General features: G+C 41.0%; 1 protein-coding gene across 3 annotated transcripts; it reads right to left on the reverse strand.

Moving 5' to 3' along the window:
- Positions 1–1,063: 1,063 nt before the first annotated feature.
- On the reverse strand, positions 1,064–25,237 carry LOC141990202 (SERTA domain-containing protein 2-like). 3 transcript variants are annotated; one of them, XM_074957185.1, is made up of 3 exons: positions 25,107–25,144; positions 21,744–21,867; positions 1,064–4,302 (listed from the first exon to the last, which is right to left on the reverse strand). In XM_074957185.1, exon 3 carries the CDS (start codon positions 4,296–4,298, stop codon positions 3,447–3,449), a length of 852 nt encoding a protein of 283 aa, XP_074813286.1. In that variant the 5' UTR covers positions 4,299–4,302; positions 21,744–21,867; positions 25,107–25,144; the 3' UTR covers positions 1,064–3,446. The 3 variants fall into 3 exon arrangements, with proteins under 3 accessions (XP_074813286.1, XP_074813283.1, XP_074813285.1); XM_074957182.1 differs by lacking the exon at positions 21,744–21,867 and having other exon boundaries at positions 25,107–25,237; XM_074957184.1 differs by lacking the exons at positions 21,744–21,867; positions 25,107–25,144 and adding an exon at positions 13,879–13,908.
- Between the last annotated feature and the right edge of the window lie 2,381 nt (positions 25,238–27,618).

Raw genomic sequence — 27,618 nt, forward strand, 5'->3', positions numbered from 1 at the left:
TGGGGTCTGTTCTCCCACTGGATGACAGCTATTTCCACTAATGCTGCGTTAAGAGCACTATTCGTCCCCATACACAGATGGGAGCCTCAGATCTCGGTTGTATTTCCCACCAAGAAAACAGTGCATCTGACCTTGTTTCCTGCAAACAAAGTTGAAAACTGCTGTACTCTTGTGTAGATAGGGGAAACTACATTTCATACTTGTAGGAAAGTGATTGACTATCAACAGCAGTGAGGCTTTTCCCAGCACACTGACTTGGGAGAAATTGCCATGCCCAACCACCACTGTTCTGTAGAGAAATGGCTTTAGAGAGATGGGGTCTGGGTGTGAAGAGATATGCAAGTTTGCTTATTAAGCTGATTCCCAAAAGCAACCTGTTAGGAAAACATTTATTTTGCATCTTCATTAGTTCAATGAAGAAAATACTGGCCAGGTCGGTAAATTTGTTACACTCATACTGGAAAACTTCATGAAATTATGTCTAAATTGAAAAGTTACTGCATTTTTTCCTAAACACCTGCATAGACCTCACTATCTAGACTCTGATTTTATTTTACACTGAATTAAAAGTAACTTGTGCATAATTAAAAATGAAAAAAAACCTTTCCTTTTACACAAAATACCATATCACCCCCCACAAAGCATTACATATCAGTTTATGGTTTTAGCACTGGGATACTAAGCAACCAGTTAAGAATTACAGTTTACTGGCAAGAGCTCTGTGACCAACAGAAAGAGTGAAGTTTCATCCACTGTATGCAACAATTTGTATGAATTACCAAAAAAGTGTATAAAAAAATTAGTTTACAGCAATTGCTTGTGAGGTTAATTCCCCCCAACATCTTAAGTTTCTACAGAGCAGGGTGGTGAATATGGTGGGAACATATTAAAGTTAACACGATTTGCTACATGATATGAATGCAATACTAATCAAAAGGGTGGTATTTACTGCATTGTCAAATTCCACATTTGCAAATGCAAACAAGAAATTAAATACAATTTTTATTTCTGTGACCAAAATTAAAAATATCTTTAACCACAATTCTGCTTCATCACAGTGCGGAATATTTCAAGGATTTATTGAGGCATATCTTTACATACAAAAGTAGAGACTGAGGAAAAGCCAGAGTAGTCTATACAAAATACAGTCTGTGTACATTCTGAAGCTGTACCTTCTCAGTAGCTATTTATACATTTTTCAAACTAATCCCTTATCCAATGATTTAGAATGTTTTATACCATCAGAATTTCTAGATTATTAGAACCATTAACATTGAGCGCATATATTTATACCCTTCAATTGTCAATCCAGATGGCTGAAAGAATGTGACCTAAACTGGGTTTGCACAGTTTTGAGGGACAGACTAACCGAGGAACTCACATGGTCTGAAATGGAGCTCTTAGCATAGGATAACCGATGCTGCAGCGTATTTAAGACTAAAAATCCCAGGTGAAATACTGGCCCATCTGAAGTTAATGGCAAAACTCCCATTGTTCTGCAAGACCAGGACTTCACCCCTTGTTTTTGAGATGCAACACTTAGGGCACATTTTCTTGCTCTTCATATTCTTTTCCAGATACTGCACCCACAAAAAAGTTAAAGAACAAATGGAACAAAAGCAAACATTTTTTAAAAACACTGAGTGCTGTTGGGGAGAGCTAAGCAGTGCTCTGAGCAAAAGACACTGAAGTGAACATGAGCGAGTTCATACTAAAAAAAATGAGCAAAAATTATCTTTATCCAAAATGGAGACATTATTGCTGCTACACTTCTGCTACTGGCTGAAAAAGGGAATGACATGGGAAATGGCGACACTGTGAAATGAACTATAGATGCTTTTAAAGCTCTCTACAAACTTTTTTTGTCCTAAATGTACTGCAGCGTTAACAGCTATATTGAAACAGTTTTACAGTTTCAAGGGAAAACGAGCGTTGTGTAGTTTAGAAAGCAACTCCAGAAGTTAAAGACCACCCCAGTCTGAGGGAAAAATTATTTCCCACTATCACATGGAGCAACAGTTCTCACTACAAACCTCATCTTCAATTAATAATTTAAAGAAAAACCCACCAAACCCTTCTGTTGCATATCTGAAACAGAAATTCTTTCAGCACACTTAGGCCTCAGTCCTGCAACTGCATTGGAATGAGCTGACCCCCGAGCTTTCACAAGACAGTACTTAAGTCATCAGCAGTGACCCACCACATTTACAAGAACATTTCAGGAGTATTCAAAACAGTAAATGTTAGTACTGTAAGAAATGCTCAACTCATTTCTTAAAAGGATACAGAGACGCTGGCTCTTCAGGTACCTTTCCCAACGTGCTACTTTACAAATTTAAATTTAAAGCATTTCTTTCTGCGTCATCTGTGCAAATGTGTATCTGTAAGTATTATTGCACATTAAAAAAAGCTTTGTAGTGAAAACAGGACTGAAGACATGGCATTCTCCAAACAGAACAAAAAGCTATCTGTACAGTAAATGCTAATTTAAAAAATGCCAAGATTTAAAATCTAAGCACATAATACTGACAAAATGTTAAATTGGACAATATACATAAATTACATTTGCAAATACTTGTAGAAATTTTAAACATTTAATACTCTTAATTTCACAAATCAGCTAGATCACTGTCAAACAAAGGATCTAATTAATGAATTAAAAAATGTCGTCCCCCCCCCAGAAAAATATCATTGAGAAACAAAAAGGAAAAGAGAAACAACTTGCAATCTTAGACAAAGCACTGGAAAGAGTCAAAGCATTTCAGCTTATAGAGGTAGTACTAGCCACATCCAGCTAGAAATACATTATATTTGTACTATGATGAAATAACGTAGTAAAATGTAGAAAGACTATAAAATTTACAAAAATAAATAGTTTTGAACGCTTTAGAAAATGCAAGATACTTCACTGACAAGTGTCTTGAGTCTGCTTTTCCAACCAAATGGAAGTGACATTTGTTTTAATATTTTTAAAATATACCTATATCTCTAGTAATGCTGATGGATTTGCACAATCAAAATATGCAACTCCAATGTATGCCAACTTGGCATGTATTTTAATATTAAAAATAAAATCTAGGCTTCATAAGAGACTCCCATATGAAATTCACTTTGTATGTAAATTCTTCTGACAAATTAAAAATTGCACATAAACATTTATTCAAAGGGGGTGAGGGGTGGCGGGTAAGGATATGTGCATGTTTTTATGTCAATACACACGCACCCCCAGAAGGAAAAAGATGATTGCACAATTTCTCAAATAAATAATTTCATTTTAAAAACTGCCACTTTTTTGATTTTAACTGAGACATTTTAAGAACTACTCGTGGACAATTGTGTTTTGTTTTAAAAGAAATTCCTTGCAGCTTTCCCAGCCAGTGGCTTTATACTCAAACCAATGTTAAGTGGCAGTACGGAAAGTATCTTTGGTTAAAAAAAAATAAATATCAAGATCCAACAAGAATTTCCATGATATGGTCCAACTCACTCAGATCTGTTCTACATATTGGAATATTGTTTGCTGAGGAAGCATTGCAAGATGGGAAGGTTTTCAATGTTTCTTCTGTAGCAGCAGAAGGTGGTCTAGGTGCCATTAGTGGGGGAGAGCAGAAGTCTGAATCATACATTGAAGTGTCAATATCTTCAAAGATGTCATCTATAGCCAAATCTTTTAAGTAACTGGTTGAATTTGAAATTTCAAAGGAACCAAATACACATTCTGCTCCCTTCAAATCTTGTCTATCATCTTCTAGTTTTAGACATGTGTTTTCTGGAGACTTCGGCTCATCATCTCCAGCTGGAACCAAAGAAGTAGGTGGACTTATATCTTCCATGAAGTCCAAATCCTTCAGAATAGATGAAATGGCAGATGACATGTCGTCATCTGAAACCATCAGCAGGCTATTTTCAATTGGGCCTTCTGCAGACCATGAGTTACAACAGTTAGACTCTTGCTGGCTACTACCTGAAGGCAAATGTAAAGAAATTCCAGATGAATCAATTCCTGGGTAGCTGTGAGGATTGGGAGCAATGCCATTGCATACATTAATTGGCTGCTGGCTACTCTCTTGTCTCATTTCCTCCTGAATTTGCCTTACTGTGTTGGCTATGAGCACAGAACGGTGTAAGTTTGGTTCCACCAGCATTTTGTAAGTTTGTAGTTTAGTGAGGCACATATTCAGCACTAACTGCCTCTTAAGTGGATAGGGCAGATTTCGACTGGAATCAAAGGCACTTGAGAGACCAGCCATGTTCTCCTCATAGTCACTCAGCTTGCGTTTTAGGCCTCTCCCCAACATGAACCTGCAAAAGAAAAATTCTAGTCAATCTTTTATACTTTTAATTAAGCATCATTGGAAAACACTACACTTTTGCAAAAGCTACATCCCTAACAGTGGGCAGTGGGGATAACGGAGACAGTTTATCTAAGTTAATCAATGCTAATGAGAGCTGATCACACATAGCTATTTAAAAGGGAGCATACCCTCTCTTCGCCAGATGTTTTTATTTCTATTGAGAAAGATGTATTGTTTTCCCAACTAGATTCCCTAATAATCCTTACAATTTTAGATTGGAGAAAAAATATTTCAGCTATTTAATCATGAGATGTAAATTGTATTTAACAATAGTGAGAACTACAAAAAATTGCATCAACAGGACCATACTGAGGCTCAGGATGGATAAAAGTCAATTTAAAAAAACCCGAAACCCCCCAAGTTTTTTGGATAAAATGCTTTTTGAGGAAATAGGGATTATAAATTCAAATTCTATAGTATGAGACAATATATTCATGTAATGCTTAAGAAAAAAGTTTTGTAAATGAGTTCCAATAGTTCATGGATTAGGGGTTCCACAGGCTTCTGTATAGATTATTTAGGTTAATCTTTCTATCTACCCAGTGGGACTCAGTGCTCAGTCTAGAAGATACCATCAGAGATGCTTAGTTTTGCAGTTCTCAAACTGTGGATGTGTGTCTCCAGAGGTAACATGCTTGTTAACAGCAAAAGTGTTTTTAAAATATATAGAGGTGAGAAATGACAGATCTCAACTCTACTGTCCGGCTGCAAATTTGTGTACAGAGTCAATCCCTTACCTCTCTCTAAAAGTGCAAAGTTTCAAAACGTTCAGTGAACAGAAGATTTTTGGGGTGGAATAGGTCTGGACAAGGAGAAAGTCTGGAGATAAATGTGAGAAGAGAGGAACATATGCTTGTTTTTTAAAAATATTATAGGTTTGCTGTTGAAGAAAAAATCCACAATGCTTAACATTGTTGTTTTAGTTAAATAAAACAATTTAAAATGTCTGTCTGGTGATGCTCTCCTCCTAATACAGCCTGGAAGGAAAATCCTCCAAATATTAATGATTAACCTGCTGAATGGGAGATATTTATGAAGTCATTGGGAGGTGAACTATCTGCTTCAATTACCTTTGGTAAATGAAATAACCGAACATTCACTTTCATAGCTGTAAAACTAATCTGAAAAGTTTTCAAAATAAATTACTGTTTAAAAATGTATAGTGTGTACCTTCTAAAAATGAAACCTACATCTACCTCTGAGTTGTGAAGAATATGTATTAAGGTTATACCAACCAACAAGAATGCACTTTTATGTAGAAAACCATGATTAAATAGAGGGTCTTCCTGACTAGTGATTTAAATCAAATCCACCCTTTTGAGGCTTTTTATAGCTGCAGAACTTTTTAATTGAACATTTTGTAGGCTTACTAGGCCAAGTATTTTGGAATAGAGCTCACAACCCTTTCAGGCTAGAAAGACAGAATTATAGAGGAATTCAATAAAGATAGGAAAAAGGGTCACAGCTATCCTGCCAAGTAAACAGAGGTTCATTATTATAACTGCCCTAGCTATATGGAATATTTCAGAATTTGCATTATATTATTCACTTGTTAGTGGACAATATAGTTAAAATTGCTAAACAGGTTTCATTAACCTTTATTTTTATATGGTCAGAACTTTCTAAAAATATACCTTGCAAGCAGAAATTTCCTTTCCTGAATTCCCCTCCTCTCCCAACTGGAACACACAGCTGCCTGAGTTGAGTTCAGCACAGTCCCTCCCTGTGCCATGAAACTTACAAGATGGATTTTGAGACTTAGCACGTACAGGTAGTAGCTCTCACTGAGTAGATCAGCCACTAGGTAGGGTTATATAATAAAGTTGCGAGGAATAGAAAATTAGCTACTACACTCCCACAATAGAAAACTGTATTCAGTCAGTGTTCGAGACACAAGGTGGGTGAGGCAATGTTTTTTATTGGCCCAGCTTCTGTTGGTGAGAGACGAGCTTTCGAGCTTACACATAGCTATTCTTCAGCCCAGACCTGAAGAAGAGCTGTGTGTAAGCTCTAGTATCCTGGGACCAACATGGCTACAACATTTCAGTCAGTGTTCATATGTAGATGTGCTCCCTACATATGTACATGTGAAGTGCACCCCATTTAATGTATGCCAGTAAGCACCAGTGAGCCCAAAGGGCTTAGAAGTGTTTAAATTCCTTTATAAACGCAAACTTCTCAACGGATGTTGTCAGCATTTATGCTGCCTTAAGATATTACACCAGGGATTTCAAGCCATTTATGTGCGGATGCCACTAAATAGTCAGAAAATTTAAAAGTACAGGCAGTGAAAAGGCAGCAGTGAAGGGGTCCAGATATGCCAGGCAAGGGAATTTGGCTGCAGGACAGCCCCTTTCCATTGCTGATCAAGAATCCTGCCAGTCATTGCACCAAACAGTGAGGGATTTTGATTTATGGTTAAACAAATTTTCTGGGGACTTCAACACTCCAGACTACTCTCTAACTCCAAGAACAAAAAACAAACGAGAAGCCTACAGTCTCACTTAATGAACTAAGTGGGGAGTAGAACGCATCATGCAGTTTCATTCCCAAATGGAAGTAGAGCACGTAGAAGCTTATTGAAGACCCTTAAGGGGGAAAAACAAGCCTGCTGCTTCTCAGTGACCTTACTAGAGAAGGTAAGTGGAATTGCATGGCACCAGAGATGACAACTGCAGGATCCTGTGGGCTTTCGCTTGTAGATGATTAAGGCCTTGAAAACAGAGGTATCCATCTTGGACTCCCCAGCTAAGTTCCCTATACGCTGCTGGGCCACGCAGCAGCCTATTTATCACTCAGGGAACCCACCCATATTTAGCATGCAAGCACTCAAGGGAACCTGCCCGGGGACCTGCTGCAGCTGGGATGCCCCTCTCCCCAACCTAACCCAGCCCCCAACCTATCACTGCAGCCCTCCAGCCCCAACTATGCTGCAGCCCAGGTGTCCCTCCCATGGCTTGGCCCCACCCTGGACCTGCAGGGGGTGGGGGAGGGGCACCTATTCTGTGGCCCTTGCCCTGGAGCTGCCACAGCAGGGAGAGGTGCCTCTTTCTCTCTCTTCTCCCTCACCCCCACTGCTGTAGGGAAGAGAGCACTAGGGAGAAGTTCTCACCCCGGCGTAGCCCCAGAGCACCCTCCTGCACCCCTCATCCCATGCCCCACCCCAGAGGCCCCCCCCCCCCCCGCCAACCCTCTGCCCCAGTCCTAAGCCCCCTCCCACACTCCGAACCCCTTGGCCGCACCCCCACCATATGAATTTTGTTATGTGCACCGACCGATAGGCTATAGTGGTGCACATAAAATTCATTCTGCACATGGGTGGGAAAAATTAGAGGGAACACTGCTCCCCAGTGTAGGTATGCAGCTCTTCCCCCCACCCCACCCCAAACAGACCACCTACACACAGCACCCAGAATTCAGTCTTCCTCTCAAAACTGTTCCATAACTGCCAACATTTATATGAAACCCCATAAATTCCTGGATCTGTTCTTACTTCTCAAAACAGATTTTTCACAGATTTATAGATTCCAAAGCCAGAAGGGACCACTGTGGTAATCTCTTCTGATCTCCTGAATAACACCAGCCAGAAAACTTCCCTGAAGTGATGCCTAGAGAATATCTTAGAAAAAAATCCAATCTTGGTTTAAAGATTGCCAGTGATCTGGAATCCACCACAACCCTTGATAAATTGTTCCTCTGGTTAGTTACCCCTCACTGTTAAATTACTTTTTACTTGAAGGGGAAAGTAAACTTTGTACGCTGGACTATTTCAGCCCCATAGCTCTAAACATACTAGGAATTTTGTACTGCATGTGTAAAAAAGTTACTTTTCCATTTTTTGGGGGAGGGTGGGGGAAGAGAACATGCAGTAGTCCTTGGTAAGAACTAATTGCAAAGTTTCAGCTTGAGAAATTCAGCAGCGAGTAAACTTCATAAAATCTTACACCAGAAAAGTCCTCCCTCTACCCTTTCATCTCAAAAAGTGAATAGATTTTGCTCCATACTCTCTCCTTCAGCCCCCTCTCCCCAAATTCACCTACAGCCTGAGAACACATACAGAAAACTGTATCTAAAGATTTTCAGAAAGCTAAAAAGGGAGGTAATGTTTTATAATGAAAGTCTCAACACTAACTATAAAATTTATAAACCACACATTTTACTATAAACAGATAATTTCTCACATTTACAGCACGCATATGGAGAGTCAAACTGTGGCAGAGAACACCACAGAAATGCCTGCAAATAAATCAGAGACAAGGTGGGTGAGGTAATATCTTTTATTGGACCAACTTCTGTTGTGGGGGGGAGCTTTCCAGCTACGCTGAGCAGGTCTGGGAAAGGTACAGTGTCACAGCTAAATACAAGATGAAACAAATAGTTTAGTATATGTAGTTAGCACATATTCTACGAGACCATTCAAGGTGATTAATACCCTTGTAGTCATAAGACAAAAAGGGGAGTCAGTGGGTTACGATTGTTGTAATAAGCCATAAATCCGGTCATTATTCAGTCCATGATTTTTAGTGTCTAGCAAAAGTTATGAGCCTGGGAGCTGAAATTCATCTTTTGAAAGTGTTGTGCAGGTTTCTTTTGATGATGAGGACAGATAGGTCCGGTATAGAGAGATCGTTTTGTGAGATGGTGTTCCTGTCTTTTATCATGTTCCTATGAGAATTCATTTAACAGTATAGGATTGTCTGGTTTCACCCACACAGTTGTTATTGGGGCCTTTAGTGCACTGGATGAGGTAACATCACGTGTTGTGATAGGCATGTGTAGGACCCATGGATCTTGGAAGGTGTGTTGTGGAGAGTTGTTGATCATTGTAGAAGTGGAGGTATGTCTGCAAGTTTTGTGTCTGTTGTTCTAACAGGGCCTGAAGCCGCTTTGAGTTGGTGTGTCCTGGTCTGTGGGGAGCCTGCTTCCGATGATGATCTTGGAGAGGTCGGGGGGTTGTATGAAGGCCAGAAAAAGGGGTTCAGGGAAGATTTATTTCAGGATGGGGTCTCCACTGAGTATGGGTGGTAGTAGTTTGATGATACCCGAGATGGGTTCCAGTGTTGAGTGGTAGGTGACAACTAGGGTTGTGTGGTCAGAGGGGGTTTTATTTCTGTATTGAAGCTGGTTCTCTTGGAGTATTTGGGTGCCCTGTTCCATGATGTGAGCTACTTTTCTGGCGGAGTGTCCTTGTTTGGTCAAAGTGGTTTTGAGTGTGCTAATGTGTATTCTGAACTTTCTCCTCAGAGCATATTTTGTGGTATCTGGATGCCTGGCTGTAGATAACAGATTTCTTGGTGCATTTGGGGTAGTTACTGTATCTATGAAGATAGGTGTGCTGATCCATGGGTTTCTTGTATGTAGTTGTCTGTAGGGTTCCATTGTTGAAGCTGATTGTGGTGTCCAGGAATTTGATGTTAGTGTGGGAGTATACCAGAGACAGTTTAATGGATGGGTGGTGGTGGTTGAAATTGTGGTGGAAATTGGAAGGGATTTTAAGTAATCTGTCCAGAGGATGAAAAATATCATTGAGGTGTCCTCAGAATATCCTTGGTTCTGTGGTGCATTTATCCAGAAATTCCTCTTCAAGGTCCCATGAGGAGGATGGCATACTGGGGAGCCATGCTAGCACCTATGGTTGTTCCCATTGTTAGACAAAGTGTTCGTTGTTGAATGTAAAATTGTTATGGCTGAGCATGAAATGGATGAGTTTGGCAATACAATGTAGTGGATATCTGAGGGTTGTCCACTGTCTTGTAAATATTTGAGGCAGACAGCTATGCAGTCATTGTGGGGGATGTAGGTGTATAGGAAAGTGAAATGCATAGTGGCATGGATGGTGTTCCGAGGGAGGCTGTTAATGGTGCAGTGTTTGGACACTTCACCTGGAATGATCCTCAGAATATGTGTTTACTACTTATGCTAAACTATCTGTTCAATCTTATATTTAGCTGTGATACCTTAAGTACCTTTCCCAGACCTGAGGAAGAGCTGTGTGTAGCTGAAAAGCTTGTCTCTCACCTCACACACTTTGTGTCTCTAATATCCTGGGACTGACACAGCTACAACAACTCTGCATACTATAAATAAATCAGTCAGATGTGACTTGCCCATCCTTTAGACTTTTTTGGTAAGGTATGGGAATTTGTAAATGCTACTCCCTAAGAATAGTCAATTAACTGTAAATCAAAAAATCAATATTCAATGCCTACATCAACACAGATTAGGGTGGGAAGAGGTCTGAAATGTTAACAGCAGATATTCAAGGAAGCCCCTTTGATGCTGGATATTAGTTATTTTTTTGCTTTTTATAGTCACTGTTGGTGCATCATCTTAAGACCTGCAAAAGGAAAATAAAAAATGTGAAGTGCATGGGACAGTTACAGTCTTAATAGCTTTACCTAATAGCTTTCTTTGACAAGGTAACAAGCCTTGTGGATAGGGGGAAGCAGTAGATGTGGTATATCTTCACTTTAGTAAGGCTTCTGATACTGTCTCACATGACCTTCTCAAACAAATTAGGGAATATAGCCTAGATGGAGCTACTATAAGGTGGGTGCATAACTCATTGGAAAACCATTCTCAGAGAGTAATCACCACAGTCAAACTGGAAGGGCATACTGAGTGGGGTCCCACAGGGATTGTTCCTGGGTCCAGGTCTGTTCAATATATTCATAAATGATTTAGATAATGGCATAGAGAGTACATTTATAAAGTTTGTGGACAATACCAAGTTGGGAAGAGTTGCAAGTGTTTTGGAGGATAGGATTAAAATTCAAGATGATCTGGACAAACTGGAGAAATGGTCTGAAGTAAAGAGGATGAAATTCAATAAGGACAAATGCAAAGTACTCCTCTTGGCAAAGAACAATCAATCAATTGCATGCACACAAAAAAAGGGAAACGACACCTAGGAAGGAGTACTGCGGAAAGGGATCTGGGGATTATAGTGGATCACAAGCTAAATATGAGTCAACAGTAACAGTGTTGCAAAACAAAGTCAACATCATTCTGGGATGTATTAGCAGGAGTGTTGTAAGCAAGACACTAGAAGTAATTCTTCCACTCTATTTCATGCTAAGGCCTCAGCGGGAATAGTGTGTCCACTTCTGGGCACCACATTTCAGGAAAGATGTGGGACAAATTGGAGAAAGTCCAGTGAAGAGCAACAAAAATGACTCAAGGTCTAGACAACATGACCTATGAGGAAAGATTGAAAAAATTGGGTTTGTTTAGTCTGGAGAAGACGGGGGGAGGAGGCAGGTGGCATTATCACAGTTTTCAAGTACATAAAAAGGTTTTTTACAGGGAGGAGGGAAAAAAATTCTTCTCCTTAAATTCTGAGGGTAGGACAAGAAGCAATGGGCTTAAATTGCAGCAAGGGAGGTTTAGGTTGGACATTAGGAAACCACCCTGACAGGAATTTTTAAGCATTGGAACAAATTACCTAGGGGGGTGGTAGAATCCTACCTCTTCCTGTCCCTGCTCCACCCCTGCCCCTCCTCTTCCCCACTTCTTTCCACACCCTCCCTTGAACGTGCCCCATCCCCGCTCCACCCCTTCCCTTCTAGTGCCTCCTGTACACTGTGGAACAGCTGTTCAGCAGTGTGCAGGAGGCGCTAGGAGGGAGGGGGAAGAGTTGATCAGCGGGGCCAGTGGCCCTGGACATGACTTGTGGATCCCCTGGAGTACCCTCACAGACCCCCCGGGGTCCATGGATCCCAGTTTGAGAAACCCTGGTCTAACTGTTCTTAAAAACCTCCAAACACCTTTCAGGAATGGTCTAATTATTACTTAGTCCTGCCTTGAGTGCAGGGGACTGGACTAGGTGATCTACTGAGGCCCCTTCCAGTCCTATACTTTATGATTCTATGAAGTGGCTCAAAACAACAATGCCTAGATATTAACCAGTCCTACTACTATACACGTTAAAAAAAACAAGCAGTTCTATATTTGAGTTAAGTGTATTTTTTCTACTTGGTTGCAGGGACAACTGATTACTGTAGAGAGAACACAGCGTGGCTAACACTCAGCTATAATATGCAGTTCTGAGAAAAGAAAAACTAAAGGACTTCAGTTTCTGCTGAAGACATTGGTAAAGCCTGGACCTGGTTTTGCCCATACAACTGGAAAGGGTTTACTCCCAGACTCAACACAAAAACACAGAACGTTAAACAATCAAATTAGAAATCCAGTGGCAGATTAATGGCAGATCCTTACCACGCAAGGATCCAAGCCCAGTACAAGGCAGAAGGCCTCCCAACTTCCCTTTCATGTGAGTACTGCGTACAACCAGCAGTAGTCCAGCTGACTACTTTAGCGGACAGTCCATTACCACACATTTTGCATTAAGACAACCTGCTGCTAGATTTCTGGGTAGAGGGGGATGGCAGGAAGAAAGCCCCCCTTCACCCCAGAGGATGATCCCATCTCAGATTTTCAGACTTTCAGAACATACTACAGGGCTTCCGATGTATCCATCTGCCTGGACCATAACATTACTTAGCGTGTGCAGAGTCGTCTAGCCAAGCAATGGCATCTTCGGTAGCATGATGCAGTTCTTCTAGGCCACCGCTGAACCTAGTCAGCAGGCATTCATTGACAATGTGCATCATCTTCTGTGTTGCGTCACAACTGACCTGAACTGGACCATAACTGAAGAGTGCTGTCTCCTCTAAGGTAACAGGAGCAAGAGATGGAGCAGCACTCAGGAACAACTGAGGGTGGGGAGCAGATGGGGAAGGAGTGGGGGGGAAGCCAGGACGGTGAGAAAAGAATGAAAGTGAGACTCCTACATCAATACACACAGACACAGACTATAGGATGTTCCTGTAGGAAATCAAATTTGCCATTCAAAATGAAGTTTTAAGTTACATGTGGGGCTAGTAGTTCTGTCTATTGTTAAGTTGCCCAATACTTTCCATTACAAAGATGTTGCTTTCAGTTGGTTTTAACTTTGCCAAACTTCAACTATCTGGGCGAAAGTTTTTCACAAAAATAGTTCAGTTGTTTCAAAGAACAAAGACTAGAGACTATACTGAGCAAATCACCTAAATCAAACTTTTTAAAAGTGGTCATTAATTGTCTCTCTCTTTTTCTGGATGCTCAACTTAAGACATCTGGAGCCCGATTTTCAGAAATGCTGAGTTCTTAACTGTAGATCAAGTCTATAGAAAATGTGCTTTGAACATATAAAATGCAAAAATAATGTGAAATACTCAAAAATCAGAGCCTACATAATCTCAAATTGGACAACCAAAATTAGAATACTCTGGCAATTTGGGGCACAATCTTTGTGGGGGGAAAATCTATTTTATGAATAATGTCACTACCCCATCCCCTGGGAGCATTGTGAAAGTAATTTAATTAATGTTTGCAAAGCAGCCATCTGCTACAGTTAAGAGTGTCACAGAAAAGCCATGAGAAAATATCTAATTCTGCAATCAGTGCAGGGTTTAGATAATGTGCAGCAAAATGGCCTGGAACCACATGCTGAACAAGGATAAAAAAATATTGAATAGCTTACCCATTCAGGGAGCGTCATCCATCCTGCACACTGAATGAAAAAAAACAGTATCTTAATACATATGGAAAAGAGGGCCAAATTAAGGTTGTACAGGAAACCGAAATCTAGCATTTCCTAACTTTTGAATGTTTGACTTCACAACCTTCAAGTTATTTTAATGTAATTTTTCTGCAGTACATATTTAGGCTTCATTGTCAATCCAGGAACCTTTATACGTCAAATCAATTTCACTAATATAGGTAAATGCTAATCCCTACATTCTCTCTCAGAGAGGTGCATGGTGTTTTACTTAATGCAAACCTATCCGTTTTAGGTAGAAGACACTCAGCTAAATTCCAGCTCATGGCGCTGAAATTTTCAGAGACATGGGCATTAAAAACCTTAAAGTTGCATGAAACAGTTTTATATAGTTTGTTTTAACTTTTCATTTCACAGTGTGCCTATCACACTAAAAACTCCAACACACACATGCATTAATGCCCTCCTTTACCTCCCCCCACAATAGCTAAACAAAATAAGTTCTACCTCCTTAATACTAGCTGTTCTAGAAATGTTTAAGAATAATACAGTTAGTCACTGTAGCTTTCTAAACATTAGACTTAAAACTCTTTAGTACATGAAGAGGACTGAGAGCAAAGCAAATTTGTTTTTAATCAAATCTATTTCTAAATCCATAGAAGGGGTGAGACTTTTAGAATACCTAGTCTTATTTGCAGCAGCCTTAACTGTGCCTGTATAATGTGGCTGTCTGCCTAACTGCACGAATGCTGCAAGTCTGTTTTTAGAAGCTAGATAATTTTATAAGTATGGAAATTTTAAAGATAATAAAACCAAAGCAGCTTGCTATAACTCTGCAGCTAACATTTCCACTAGTAACCATGATACTACTGTCATTTTACACTTCAATTCTGTGTCAAATACACTCTAATGTTGACCTACAAAAGACATGAAGCCCCTCTTACCAAATAAGCCACATTTTATCAGGCCTTTTGCTTTACTTTCTAGTATAAAATAATTTGTCAAATTGTCACAAGAGTATATTTTTAACAGCTGCTCCAGGTTTCTATGGGTAACTTACCTTTTAAGAGAACTGTAATTTTTTCCAGGTACTTTTTTTTGTACTGCTCCATTACACAGCATGGAACTATGACCACGTTGTTTAATTTTGTAATCCACTTCCCACTATAATTTTTGGAACAGACGAAGAACCAACCTCTATCAATTCCATACCCAGATAATCCTGTGTTACTGCTCTCCAGTTGTCAGTCCTTTCAAACAGCTGACAGAACTGTACAATCTGGTCAACAGAGAAGCACAAACTGGACATGCTAGAATTGTAGGAGGAGCTTCTGGAAACTGCTGTGAAGTGTATCCTTGCTTTAGCCTAATTCCAGGAAGCTACTCAACACTCAAAAATAGGGCCCTAGCAAAATGATTGTGTGTGTACTGATTTCAAAATTGTACTGAAAATATACAAAGTGAGCACAGACTAAAGCCTATGTCAACATAAACCTGAGATTTGTACTTATCCAGTTAGAAATGAAAGGACAAGTTATCTATAAAAACTAGAACACATTTTAGAAAATAATTTAGGGTCTCCATTGGAGACCCTGGTCATCACGCACACAGAACAATTAAAAATAGGGAATTCTACACTTATGTATTTTGGGTACTGTCCTCACATCTACTTAACCAAAGTTAGCATACAATGTGAACCAACATTGAGTTATAGGTCATTTATCATGGAAAGCTTACATTAAGAGTTTTGAAAGCCTAATTACTTCTTGACCATTAACAAATCAAAAGCAGCTTCCTTTTCACTGTTACGAGGGCCAAACACTCCCATCCATGTCAATAAGCAGAGAGGAGCTCACATCCACAGATCCAGTCTGGAGTAGATGCTGGCTGAGCAGCATGCTTCTCACTTAAGCCCCATGGTAGCTCCACAGGAATTTTGCCCCTTTGGGTTGGGAGAAAGCAACCACGGGCCACAATTCTAAACTGTACTCAAGTATGAAGGAAGTGGGAGGAGACAGGGAGGCATGTCACTGATCAACCATCAGCAAAGAATGCCAAATGGGAAGCCTGGTTAGAGCAGGGAGCGATGCAAAAGAAACACTCCAGGCTCTCAAATGTTAACCTTGAGAAGCCTGTGGCAGATTATACAAGTGCTACAATTTTAGAAGAAGACACCAGCTCCATCCGTCACAGGGACCAATGCTGCAGAGCAGCTGCTCCTGACATGTGGTGAGGAAGTGCAGCTGGAAACAGCCGCAGGAGGAAAGCAGTGAATGATTGAGTTAGAATCTCCCACTATTTCTGCTCGGGCAAGCCCACTTCCTTGTTTCCTCTTTCTCCACCTTTCATAAAACATCCTACCAGATGTATGCAACACTGTTAAACTTTGAAACTTGCACTACATGCAGTTCTAACGAGAGAAAGCATCCAAGAAAGTGAATTTATAGAATTTATTACTGTATAAGTGTGCACACTTTTCCTTCTCATGAACAATACCCAGCACTGGGGCTAACTGGTATTTATTTGCTGTTACAGTTCATGCTGATGAACACGATCTCGAAGGAAGCATTTGGCCTGCATTATGCAGGTGGTCAGACTGGCTGATCACAATGGGTCCTTCTGACTTTAGAATCTGACTTGGCCTTGTTGGATCTCCTGGTGCTTTTCTTTCTGCACAGGTGAGGGGTTACTTTTACGATCATCTTTACTGTACTTATGCCTGTTTAAGGGCATATCTACGCTACAAAATTAAGCCTACTTAAGTTAGGTCCACCTACACCACCACAGTAATTAAATCAGGTCTTTGTGTCCACACCACGCTCCTTCCGTCAGTGGTGCGTGTCCTCACCAGAAGCTCCTGCACCAACTTTAGTGGGGCCTTATGGGGAAATGACAACCAGAGCCCCAATGCCCTGGGCCAACAGCCGGAGTCCCGGGGCTGACAGGGCACCATCTGTCAAAGGCAGCAACAGGCGATGTCAGCAACACAGTGTCCACACAGACACTGTGTCGACCTAACTACACCAACCTAAACGCTACCCCTCTCATGGAGGTGGAGTTATTAGGTCGGTGTAGCGGGCGAGTTAAATCGGTGGGCGGAACATTGCAGCGTAGACGTTTACACAGTTAGGTTGACGTAAGACAGCTTATGTCAACCTAACTCTAATGTAGACCAGGCTTAAGTCAGGTATACTACCTTGTGGGAATAGCCACAACATTCATGTTTGCTTTTCTTATTTCCAAGTCTTAATAAAGTAGAATAACTATACCAAGAAAGTCAAAATCAGAAACGTAAAGCTGGAAGGGACCCTGAAAAGTCATCAGGTCCAGCCCCCCATGCCGACACAGGATCCAAGTAAACTTAGACCCTCCCTCACCGGTGTTCATCCAATACCTTCTTAAAAACTTCTAGTGATGGAGATTACACAAGCTCTCTTGGAAGCCTAATCCAGAGTTTAACTACTCTTACATTTGGAAAATTTTCCTAATATCTAACTTAAGCCTCCCTTGCTGCAGATTAAGTCCCTTACTTCTTGGCCTACCTTCAGTAGATATGGAGAACACCTGATCAGTCTTCTTTGTAACAGCCCCTAATATATATGAATACTGATCAGATCCTCCCTCAATCTTTTTTCCCCTCAGGACGCAACACGCCAATTTTTTTTTTTTAACCTTTTCTCATAGGCAAGGTTTCTAAGCCTTTTATCGTTTCTGTTGCTCTCCTCTGGACTCTCTCCAATCTGTACACATTTTTCTTGGTGTATGGTACCCAGAACTGGACACACTACTCCAACTGAGGCCTCAGCAGTGCTGAGCATATTAGAACAATTACCTCCAGGTTTTACATACAAACGCCTGCTAATACACCCCACAATTATATTAGCTTTATTCACAACTGCATCATGTTGTTGACTCATTCAGATACGACATAGTTTGACTGATATGCTTTCAAAATTTCAGATTTTAGAGTGCCCATATGACTGTATGAGGCACTTAAGATAAAACACCTAAAAGACAAGTCTCACTGCCCCAAACTTACAACATAAGTGATGGACTTGATAGACAAGAGGATAGGGCAAGAAAGGGCACAGGTTATGGAGATTTTACATGATGACCCAGTTTAAGTTCTCATACTTCTTTTTTGTAAAGACTCATTTAACGTAGGCAATACTAGAGAAGTGAGATTTTAGCAATAATTTGAATTAGGTGAGGGTTAAGGGCTTGAGTAGATTCTGAAAGAGTGGTGTTCCAAGCACTAGGAACAACATAGGAGGAGATATGGAGACAGAGACATAGGGGTGCCTACAGTAAGTCAGCAAATTAACAGTGGGCATCTAGAAAGGAAGTTTGTAGGTGACTTTTAGAAATAGTTATAATTCAGAACCATCAAATTGTGCATACAGCTAGTATATGTAACTGTGTGAACTTGTTCTCCTCATCTTTTCTCCTTCCTGCCTACTATTTGCCACTTACCTATCAATATGTGGTACTTATCTGGCTCCCATCACTGTAGTATCTGAGCATGACAATCTTTAATGTATTAACTAATGTACTTGTTGCATCCAGTCTTAAACTGTAAACATCCAAGGGTAAGGGAGCATATCTACCCACATTCTATCTCAGCACCTAGCACAGTAAGGTCCTGACAACTGGCGGTTGCGTATTCCTGCAATGGCTTCCCCCTCTCCTCCCCCCCTCCCCCCGTAAAGAGAGACAAGAGCAGCAAAGAGGTAGAGAAGCTAGTATTGTTAATGGAGCAGAGATCAAGGGACAAAACAGAAGTGACCAGGTTGGACATTAGGAATGGATTTACACTGACAACCCAAAATAGCTTACATAACACAGCAAGGCGTGATTGGATAATCACAACTAGTGCCCTGCTAGCCAAGGTTCCTGAGGATTTTACAGTTCAACTCAGGTTTCTATTAACAAACAGGGCTGGGTCATTTTATGAGGTGAGACAAGAAGGATTCAACATATTATACTAAATGATAAGCTATGACTCTAGCCTTATGGACAGAATGAGACTTACTTAAAAAGCAAAATGCTTTTATTTTAGCTAAATGGTATGAGATGAAATAGGAGGTATGCATGTCTGAAATGGTTTAAAGAGGAATATTGACACATACTGCCTTGAATCTTTGTTACTTCCAAAAATCTAAGCTCTTGTGCAGTGAAGTTATTTACTGGAGCTAGAATCCAAAAGGAAATAGCTCCTCAAAAAGGGAAACAGATAATGTGAAGTGATTTTAGAGCAGGACATATTTTTGGTCCCCAAATACTGACAGATGCTTCATATAACTTTTAATAGTAATAGCGGGACTTATCTGAACACAACAAGAGATTGTTAAGATTTTCATAAACTACAAACAAGGACAATCCACCTGCCAAACAATGTTTTTAATATAGACACAAGAGTCTAAAGAGCACTAAATGAAATAAACGGAGAAACGACAGCCTTGATAAAGCACAGGACTGGGAGTTTGGAATCCTCAGTTCTATTTCATAACTTCTCTGCATTAGTTTCACTATCTGTAGACACAGGATAATTCAGACTTTCACAGGAGTGTTACAAAGCTAAACTAGTGTTCGTAAAGTACTAAGGTCCTTTGGATAGAAAGGGCTACTCAAGTGAAAAGTTTTACCTTCATCTAAAAATAAGAGGTGAAAAGGAAAAGTATAGCAATAAAAATTATGCTAAGACTTTCTACACTTAAAAAGAACCTCATTCACAAATCATTCTTTGTAAAGCAATGCTAATCAGTTTTCTGTGTACAGAAAACTAACAGCTGTTCAGTTACTGCTCCTTATTAGTTTCGGTATTTCATTCTGGGAAAGAAGCAGCTCTGTCAGGATTTGTATTTTTACCTGCTAAAACAGCATGGTGTTATGTCTCTGCGACTGCTTATAGCAACAAACAAGAAGTACTCTTAGCATCTAACATCAATCACTAGAATCACTTGCAGGAGAGTGTAATGAGGTAGCATGGCTTTTTTTTTTTTTTTTTTTTTTTTATAAAAAAGGACATAACCATCTTTTAAAAATGTCGTGCCCAAACTTGTGTCATCTGTGTGTATGATTCCACTTTCAGATGTGAACCCTGCAAGTATGTACCCTTAGTATATAAAGTGTTGCAGCAGCTACATTTCAGCTGAGATTTTGGGTGAAGGGTTTCAGCGGGAAGAAGGGGAGGGCTGTCATTTAAGCTAAGGCATAACAGAACAGTTCAGTTGAACCAAACATGATCAAAAGTTACTAAATCTAGAAACTGCAGCAAAAGTTTAATTAAATTTTAACTTTTTAACTGTGATTCCACCAAAGCAAAATACAGCTGGATTGACAAACTAATTAGAAGATCATCAGATTTGATGTAATGCCTATTACCAGTTTTTCTTACTTGATAGAAAACAGTTGGAAAAAACCTGTTCCTTCTTCAAGTCACTTATCTACTGAAGATGCAAAACTATTGCATGTGATCACACATGTAACACCACAGACAGAAACCGCATAAAAGTTTCAGTGATCCAGATGAAAACCCATTGTCAAGAGAATTCAGATTATTCAGAATGATGAAATGCTAGTATGTGGATTTGGCAGAGAATCAGAGAAGTTTCCACCACCAAAAATAAACAAACGCAACTGATCGGAGGGGTGGGGGAGGAAGCATATGGCCTTATGTATGAGGAGAAACATTTCAATATTTCACATAATTCACTAAAGTGCATTAAAACATTTGATCCGGCCAAACTGGGATTCATTCTTTTAATCACACCCAAGATTTCATGGTAGAGCAGCACATATCAGAAATACTGCCTCACAAGAGAGCGCAGTAATAACATAACATAGGTATGTCCACAGTACCAAACACAAACCACAACAACAAACCTCAGAACCTGGGTCTACAGACTTGGGCTCACATTACATAGCTAAAAATAGCAGTGTGTGTGTTTGTAGTCATGCTGGAGCTTGGGCTCTGAAACTAAGCAAGAGGGGTGAATTTCTGAGCCCAAGGGGGAACATCTACATTGCTATTTTTACTGCTCTAGGGCAGTGATTCTCAAGTCGGGGTATGTAAAGGTTTCTGGGGAGGTACATCAACTCACCTACATATTTGCCTAGTTTTCCAACAGGCTACACAAAAACACTAGGGAAGTCAATACAAACTAAAATTTCATACAATGACTTGCACACACTGCTCTATATATTATCCACTGTCATGTAAGTACGATGTTTATGTTCCAATTTATTTGTTTTATATGGTAAAAATGAGAAAGTAAGTAATTTTTCAGTAAGTGTGCTGTGATACTTTTGTATTCTTATGTCTGATTTTCTAAGCAAGTAGTTTTTAAGTGAGGTGAAACCTGGGGGTACGAAAGACAAATCAGACTCCTGAGAGGTGTACCGTCGTCTGGAAAGGTTGAGAGCCACTGCTCTAGCGTGAGCTGGAGTCTGTAGTCCTAGACAGTTTTGTTTTTTTTTTTTTTGCACTGTAGACATACCCCATAAGGTCTCCAATTCCTGCAGCTGAAGCCAACGAGCATGCACCATGGAGCTCAATGCAGGATCTGGGCCCTAGTTATTAAAACCCAGAAAAATGGGGTCTTACGCAAACAATTTATTGTAACACTATAATGTTTAACTGAACAGAAACCTCACAAAAAACATGCTATTCAAAGCAAATAATCTGAACATTTTACGCTATCCGCTAAGCGTAAAGAAGCCCACTGTCATTCTGGACTGTTGATTTTACCACAAAACGTTATTTAGAAGCTGGATATTAAGAGTCTAGCTACAAGCATAATAGAAACTGTGCAGGTAAAAATAAGATTTCACAGGAAAAACATTACCTTTACAAGAGTTAGAAAGGTAGGAAGATTCTAGATTTTGTTTAAAGCGCATTCATCCGAAATGGTGTTGAACTATATAACTGTGATAACAGCCCAAGTCATCCGCTTCAGTAGAATGATGCAACTTTAGGACAGAATTATAAAAACGTTCTATTACTATGACATTGTTTTACAAAAAAAAGTCTTAATATACTAAGACAAACCAGCATGAAATTTCAGACAACTTTCTTAAACTGACATTTTAGATAGTCAGTGCTAATAGGACAACTATAAAACTGAAAAACCTGAATTGATATAAGAGTCAAAATTAAGTTCATCCGATGCCTTGGGCTCATACTTTAAAATTCTAATTTATATTTTGTCAGCAGATGTTAAATGGTAATCACCTTCCATAATTAAACATGACACAAAGAAAACTGACCACCAAGTACCAGTTTCAGCTATATTAATTTTGCATCATCTCATCCAACATGCTGCAACAAACTGCTCTCTTTCAGAGGATTTCTAATATGACCATAAAGACAACAGGGAGACCAAGTTTTAAGTAAATCTTTTTGGATAACATACATTTTCAAAACTGATTGTTATCTACTGAGAGATGACATTAGGCATCCAGATTTGGATTTTCTTAGGTTTTAGTTTAATGAAAATATTTTTCACAGTAATTACCCAAATTTCCTCATCTTCAGTATATATGAGGCCACTAGGGAATACAGTGAACTGACCTGAGCCATAAATTTGCAAAACAACACACAACATAGTATCATTTTCATCATACCCAGAGAGCACAGTGTGCACGGTTCGACAGTGCACAACAGAAACTGCAACTTGGTGGCTGAAGTTCAAGTGATGCTAGTGGACTAGGCAAAGGCTTGAGGGTGTAGTAAAAGGGATTGTTCAGCCTCCACTGAGGTTCACAAACTGGGTGCTCTGATAGTCTCATTTATTCTTGGGAGCAGATCCTCTGCTGATGTAAGTTGTCATAATTCCATTGACTTCAGCTATCTGCCCCCCTGGAATCCCATGTGCTGTTGGTAGCAGAGTGCTTTTTCAGCCTGTGGCTGTAATGTTTCTTCAAACTTGGACCTAGCCACAGAAGTCTGTCTATTTAGAAAATTCAGCACTAGAGTAAATATCAACACTATATGTAGTTGAAAACATTCCTTTGTAATCAAGAACTAGCTTTGCAGTTCAAAATCTTCATTTCAATAATCATACTTAATTATTCATAAACCAATATTTTTGTTATCTGTAAGTACATTTAACTTAGTAATTAGTTCTAATATTCTATTAACAGAGAACACCTTACTTTATTAGCATCTGGCAACAGAGAGCTCTGTAAAAATGTATGGGTTTGTTTGCTTTTCCACCTCAAAATTTCACCACACAGGACCAGCTGGTAAAAAGAGAAGTAATAATCCAGCAGGAGGATACCCTCCATTTGAGACTGCCAATTTGACCCAACAGTAAGACAACTATTCAGATACAACTCCCTACTACTCACATAAATTGGCTTGTTGAAGGTCTGTGCCATTCTTGACAAGAAATTAAAATAGGTTGCTTAAAAACAACTACTGAGTTGTTTTTAACATTGGGTAGGCATTTAACATTAAAAGGCATGACTAGTTTTTTTGTTTTAAAAAAGCACTAACATGGTTGATAGGCCTGAAAGTTGATCTACTTTTTAAAATCTATTTGTGAAGCACATGGGGAATGCATCCGATGAAGTGAGCTGTTGCTCAAGAAAGCTTATGCTCAAATAAATTTGTTAGTCTCTAAGGTGCCACAAGTACTCCTCAAAGTCTTTATAGTCTTTCACTCTGGAAACACAAGTGTGCACACTCATGTCAGAATGGATTTTAGTTTCAAACTTGAGATTAATAAAAAGTTTTCATAATGCAACAGTGATTTTTAACAAAAGTGAAAAATATGTAATGTCCTTTAAAATTTGATCTCTGGTTAGAAAGACTGTTGGAATTCAAGATGTATTGATCTTAATGTCTTTACATACAGACCTTAAAGAGGATTAGCTAATTGGAAAAAGGATCTTTTCCCTAACTACAACTCATTTTCATGCTCCAAGCTACCAGTTTACCATTCTTAGTTCATTTCACACTGGTATGCAATGAGACACAGTACAAAATACAAAAGACTATCAAACACAAGTGGCCTATATACTAGAAAGCATTCATTTTTAGCATATGCTGGGAACCTAACTGCTTATTCTGTAAATAGTTACCAGTTTTATAGACTATAAAAATATATTCCTCTTTCTTCTGTCCCCCTCCAACTCTATGTTCATTCTTTCAGTACCAATTTGTTTGTGGTCCACTTTTAACTTAAAAACACTGTAGTATCTATTTTTTTATATTATGTTAACTCAGTTGAACTCAATTTAGTGCCCACAGAACTGAGAGATCAACACTTGGCTGAATCGGATATAAAAGAAAAAGCCACCATGCAAGCTTCTCATATAGCTCTGTGAAGGCACCTCAATTCTAAATGGCTGCAGCCTCTCTCAATAAGTTCCAGCCCTATCTTGAGCAGAAATTATTGCTCACGCTTGTTAGTGCGGCAAATTTGCAATATTCATATAAGAGACTAGGATGAGAAGTATGAGCCATTTGCTGGAAATGGAGGCAAACTTGGGAGCTTATAAAATAGACACGAGAAGACATACGATAAAGGTGCAAGCAGTTATGTAGGGGCCGCAATTAGCATTTTTCAGAAGGCTAAATAATTGCAAATGATAGCGCACACACAGACAGGGACCAAGAAAGAGTCTCTTCCCTGCCGCCATCCCTACAGCTACTATTGCAAATACACCATTTATAATAAAGCCCAGGGGAGCCTGCCACCATCTGGCCTTCGTGAAAAGAGACTAGACAAGTTGGGTACTTCCTGAAATCGGCTGCCTGTGCCGCCCCCAGCAGCAATGAGCAGCAGTAAAACCAAAGATAACCTTGGGCTTCCTGAACTGTGAAAAGTTCCTCTCCTCCCCGTCTTCCAGAGATTCCAGCCAGGCTGATTATAACTGATCTGAGCGCTTCAGCCCAGCCCCGACTGAATATCGCCCGCCAGGTGTCCCCTCCCAGAGGTCCTCCCCGCAGCCAGCCCGGTTCCCACCCGCCCGAGTCCCTGCAAGCAGCCAGCCAGTCACCCAGCCCCCCCGCCCCCGCAGGTCCCAGCCCCACCCCGCAGCCATCCACCCAGGTCCTCCCCGCCCACAGATCAGGTCCCCCCGTGGCCCTCCACCCCGCCCCCCAGCCCGCCACTCCCTCCCTCCCTCCAAGTCCCCCCGCACGGCACCTCTCCCCCACGCCCGGCCTCTGCTCAGTCGCCCCGCTCCAGCCGGTCCCTCACCTGGGAGAAGAGGAGCGGGGCCGCCCGCTCCTTCGCAGGCTGCTCTGCCCTCCCCAGCCAGCCGGGCGGGCTCCCTCAGCGGGGCTGGGACTCGGACGCCTTCCAGGAGGAGGCGAGCGCCACCCCCGCCGGGCCGCGGCCACCTCAGCTCCTCCCCTCCGCACGCAGCACCGCGGCCAGCCCAGGGGTGGGGGTGGGGGGAAGCTTCGCGCGCCTGGCCCGCCGGCAGCTAGCCTTGCTCCCATTGGCCAGCGGCTCTTCAAGCCAGCCCAGCAACCATTTTCTCACTGGCCGGCTAGCTTTGGGGGGGGGATGGGCTGTGCCGACCCAACAGCAGCGACCAACCCCAAAGCCGCCGGAGCCAGAGGGGGCGGGGCGGCTTCCCCCCCCTCGCCTTGGGCCAATTGGAATGGGCGCGGGCGCAGCCGCAGTTCTGCCGCAGCGCGAGCCCCGCCCGCTCCTCTCTCCTGGTGTGAGGCGGCTGCTCTCGCGCGGGGGGGCGCGCGGGGCTGTGCCGCCTGCAGTCCGCAGGCAGCTCTAGCGCCCGGCTGAGCCCCCGCGGCCGCTGGGTGCCTTGCGCGTAGCAGGCAGCAGCGACACGGGGGCGAGCAGTACTTCTACCCTCCAGCTGCTGCTGCTCGCCGCTCGCCCCCGGCTGCTGCACGCAGGCTGTTGCGCCCCTGATTTCAGGCGGAGTGTAAGTGAGCCCCATTCTTCGGGGGTGCCCCGTCCGTTTTCCCGTAGGGATCTGCTGCCCCATACATTAGGCAGCCGATTTGTTGGTGAGCCTCAAGATCCGCCCATCGCTTGTGACACTGAAACAAACAGGCAAAAGGACCCACCCGCCTCTTCTTACTAACAATTTATAGGCAGCCCCTGAGTGGGGGCTTTTGGACCCCTCGCTGGTAAAGGCAATGCAAAGGCCCTCCTTTCCGTAGAGCCCGTGTGCCGTTTAGACCTTCAGCGCCAAGCACCTTTTTAACACGTAATAGCACCACCGTAATGCAGCAGTATAAGATCTAGTTTAATGGACATTCCTTCCACTTACTTAAGGTGCTGCACGTCTGTCACCATAAAAAGCCTCGTGCCTCTAAAAAGAGCTCCAGAATTTTATAAATGCTCGCCCTTGTTAAAGGCAAACTGAAAACACTATCAAGTCATAATATGAAAAATTATTGCTGCTACAAACCTAGGGTAGATACAAATACAGGGCTTGCAAGAAGATATGTTTGAAAAGTTGTTATTCATATATAGGGCGGTCACGGAATTAAAAAAATCAATCACGATTAATCACACAATTTAAAAAATGGATCGTGATTAATCACGCTGTTAAAGAACAACAGAATACCATTTATTTTAAATATTTTTGGATGTTTACTACATTTTCAAATATATTAATTTCAGTTACAACACAGAATGCAAAGTGTACAGTGCTCATTTTATATTTGCACTATAAAACAAAAATTGCATTTTTCAGTTCACCTAAGTACAGTAGCACAATCTCTTTATCATGAAAGTTGAATTTACAAATGTAGAATTATGTACAAAAAAAACCTGCATTGAAAAATAAAACAGTGTAAAACTTTAGAGCCTACAAGTCCACTCAGTCCTACTTCTTGGTCAGCCAATCACTCAGACAAACAAGGTTAGTTACAATTTGCAGGAGATAGTGCTGCCTGCTTCTTGTTTACGTCACCTGAAAGTGAGAACACCACCATTACAGAAGACATGCGCCCATGCTGATGATGGGTTCTGCTTGATAACGACCTAAAGCAGTGCAGACTGACGCATGTTCATTTTCATCATCTGAGTCAGATGCCATCAGCAGAAGGTTGATTTTCTTTTTTGGTAGTTTGGGTTCTGTAGTTTCTGCATCAGAGTGTTGCTCTTTTAAGTCTTCTGAAAGCATGCTCCACACCTCGTCCCTCTCAGATTTTGGACAGCATTTAAAATTCTTAAACCTTGGGTCCAGTGCCGTAGCTATTTTTAGAAAACTCACATTGGTACCTTCTTTGTGTTTTGTCAAATCTGCAGTGAAAGTGTTCTTAAAACAAACATGTCCTGGGTCATCCTCCGAGACTGCTATAACATGAAATATATGGCAGAATGGGGGTAAAACAGAGCAGGAGACATACAATTCTCCCCACAAGGGAGTACAGTCACAAATTTAATTGACACATTTTTTTAATGAGCATCATCAGAATGGAAGCATGTCCTCTCGAATGGTGGCCAAAGCATGGAAGGGGTATACGAATGTTTAGCACCGGCTACAAAAGTGCCATGAGAACACCTGTTCTCACTTTCAGGTGACATTGTAAATAAGAAGCAGGCAGCAGTATCTCCCCTCAATGCAAACAAAACTTTTTTGTCTTCATGATTGTCAGAATAAGAAGTAGGACTGAGTGGACTTGTAGGCTCTAAAGTTTTACGCTGTTTTGTTTTTGAGTGTAGTTATGTAACCAAAATAATTCTGCATCTGTAAGTTACACTTTCATGATAAAGAGACTGCACT

Source organism: Natator depressus, chromosome 6 (genome assembly GCF_965152275.1).
Source record: "Natator depressus isolate rNatDep1 chromosome 6, rNatDep2.hap1, whole genome shotgun sequence".
In the NCBI taxonomy this organism is placed as follows: domain Eukaryota; kingdom Metazoa; phylum Chordata; order Testudines; family Cheloniidae; genus Natator; species Natator depressus.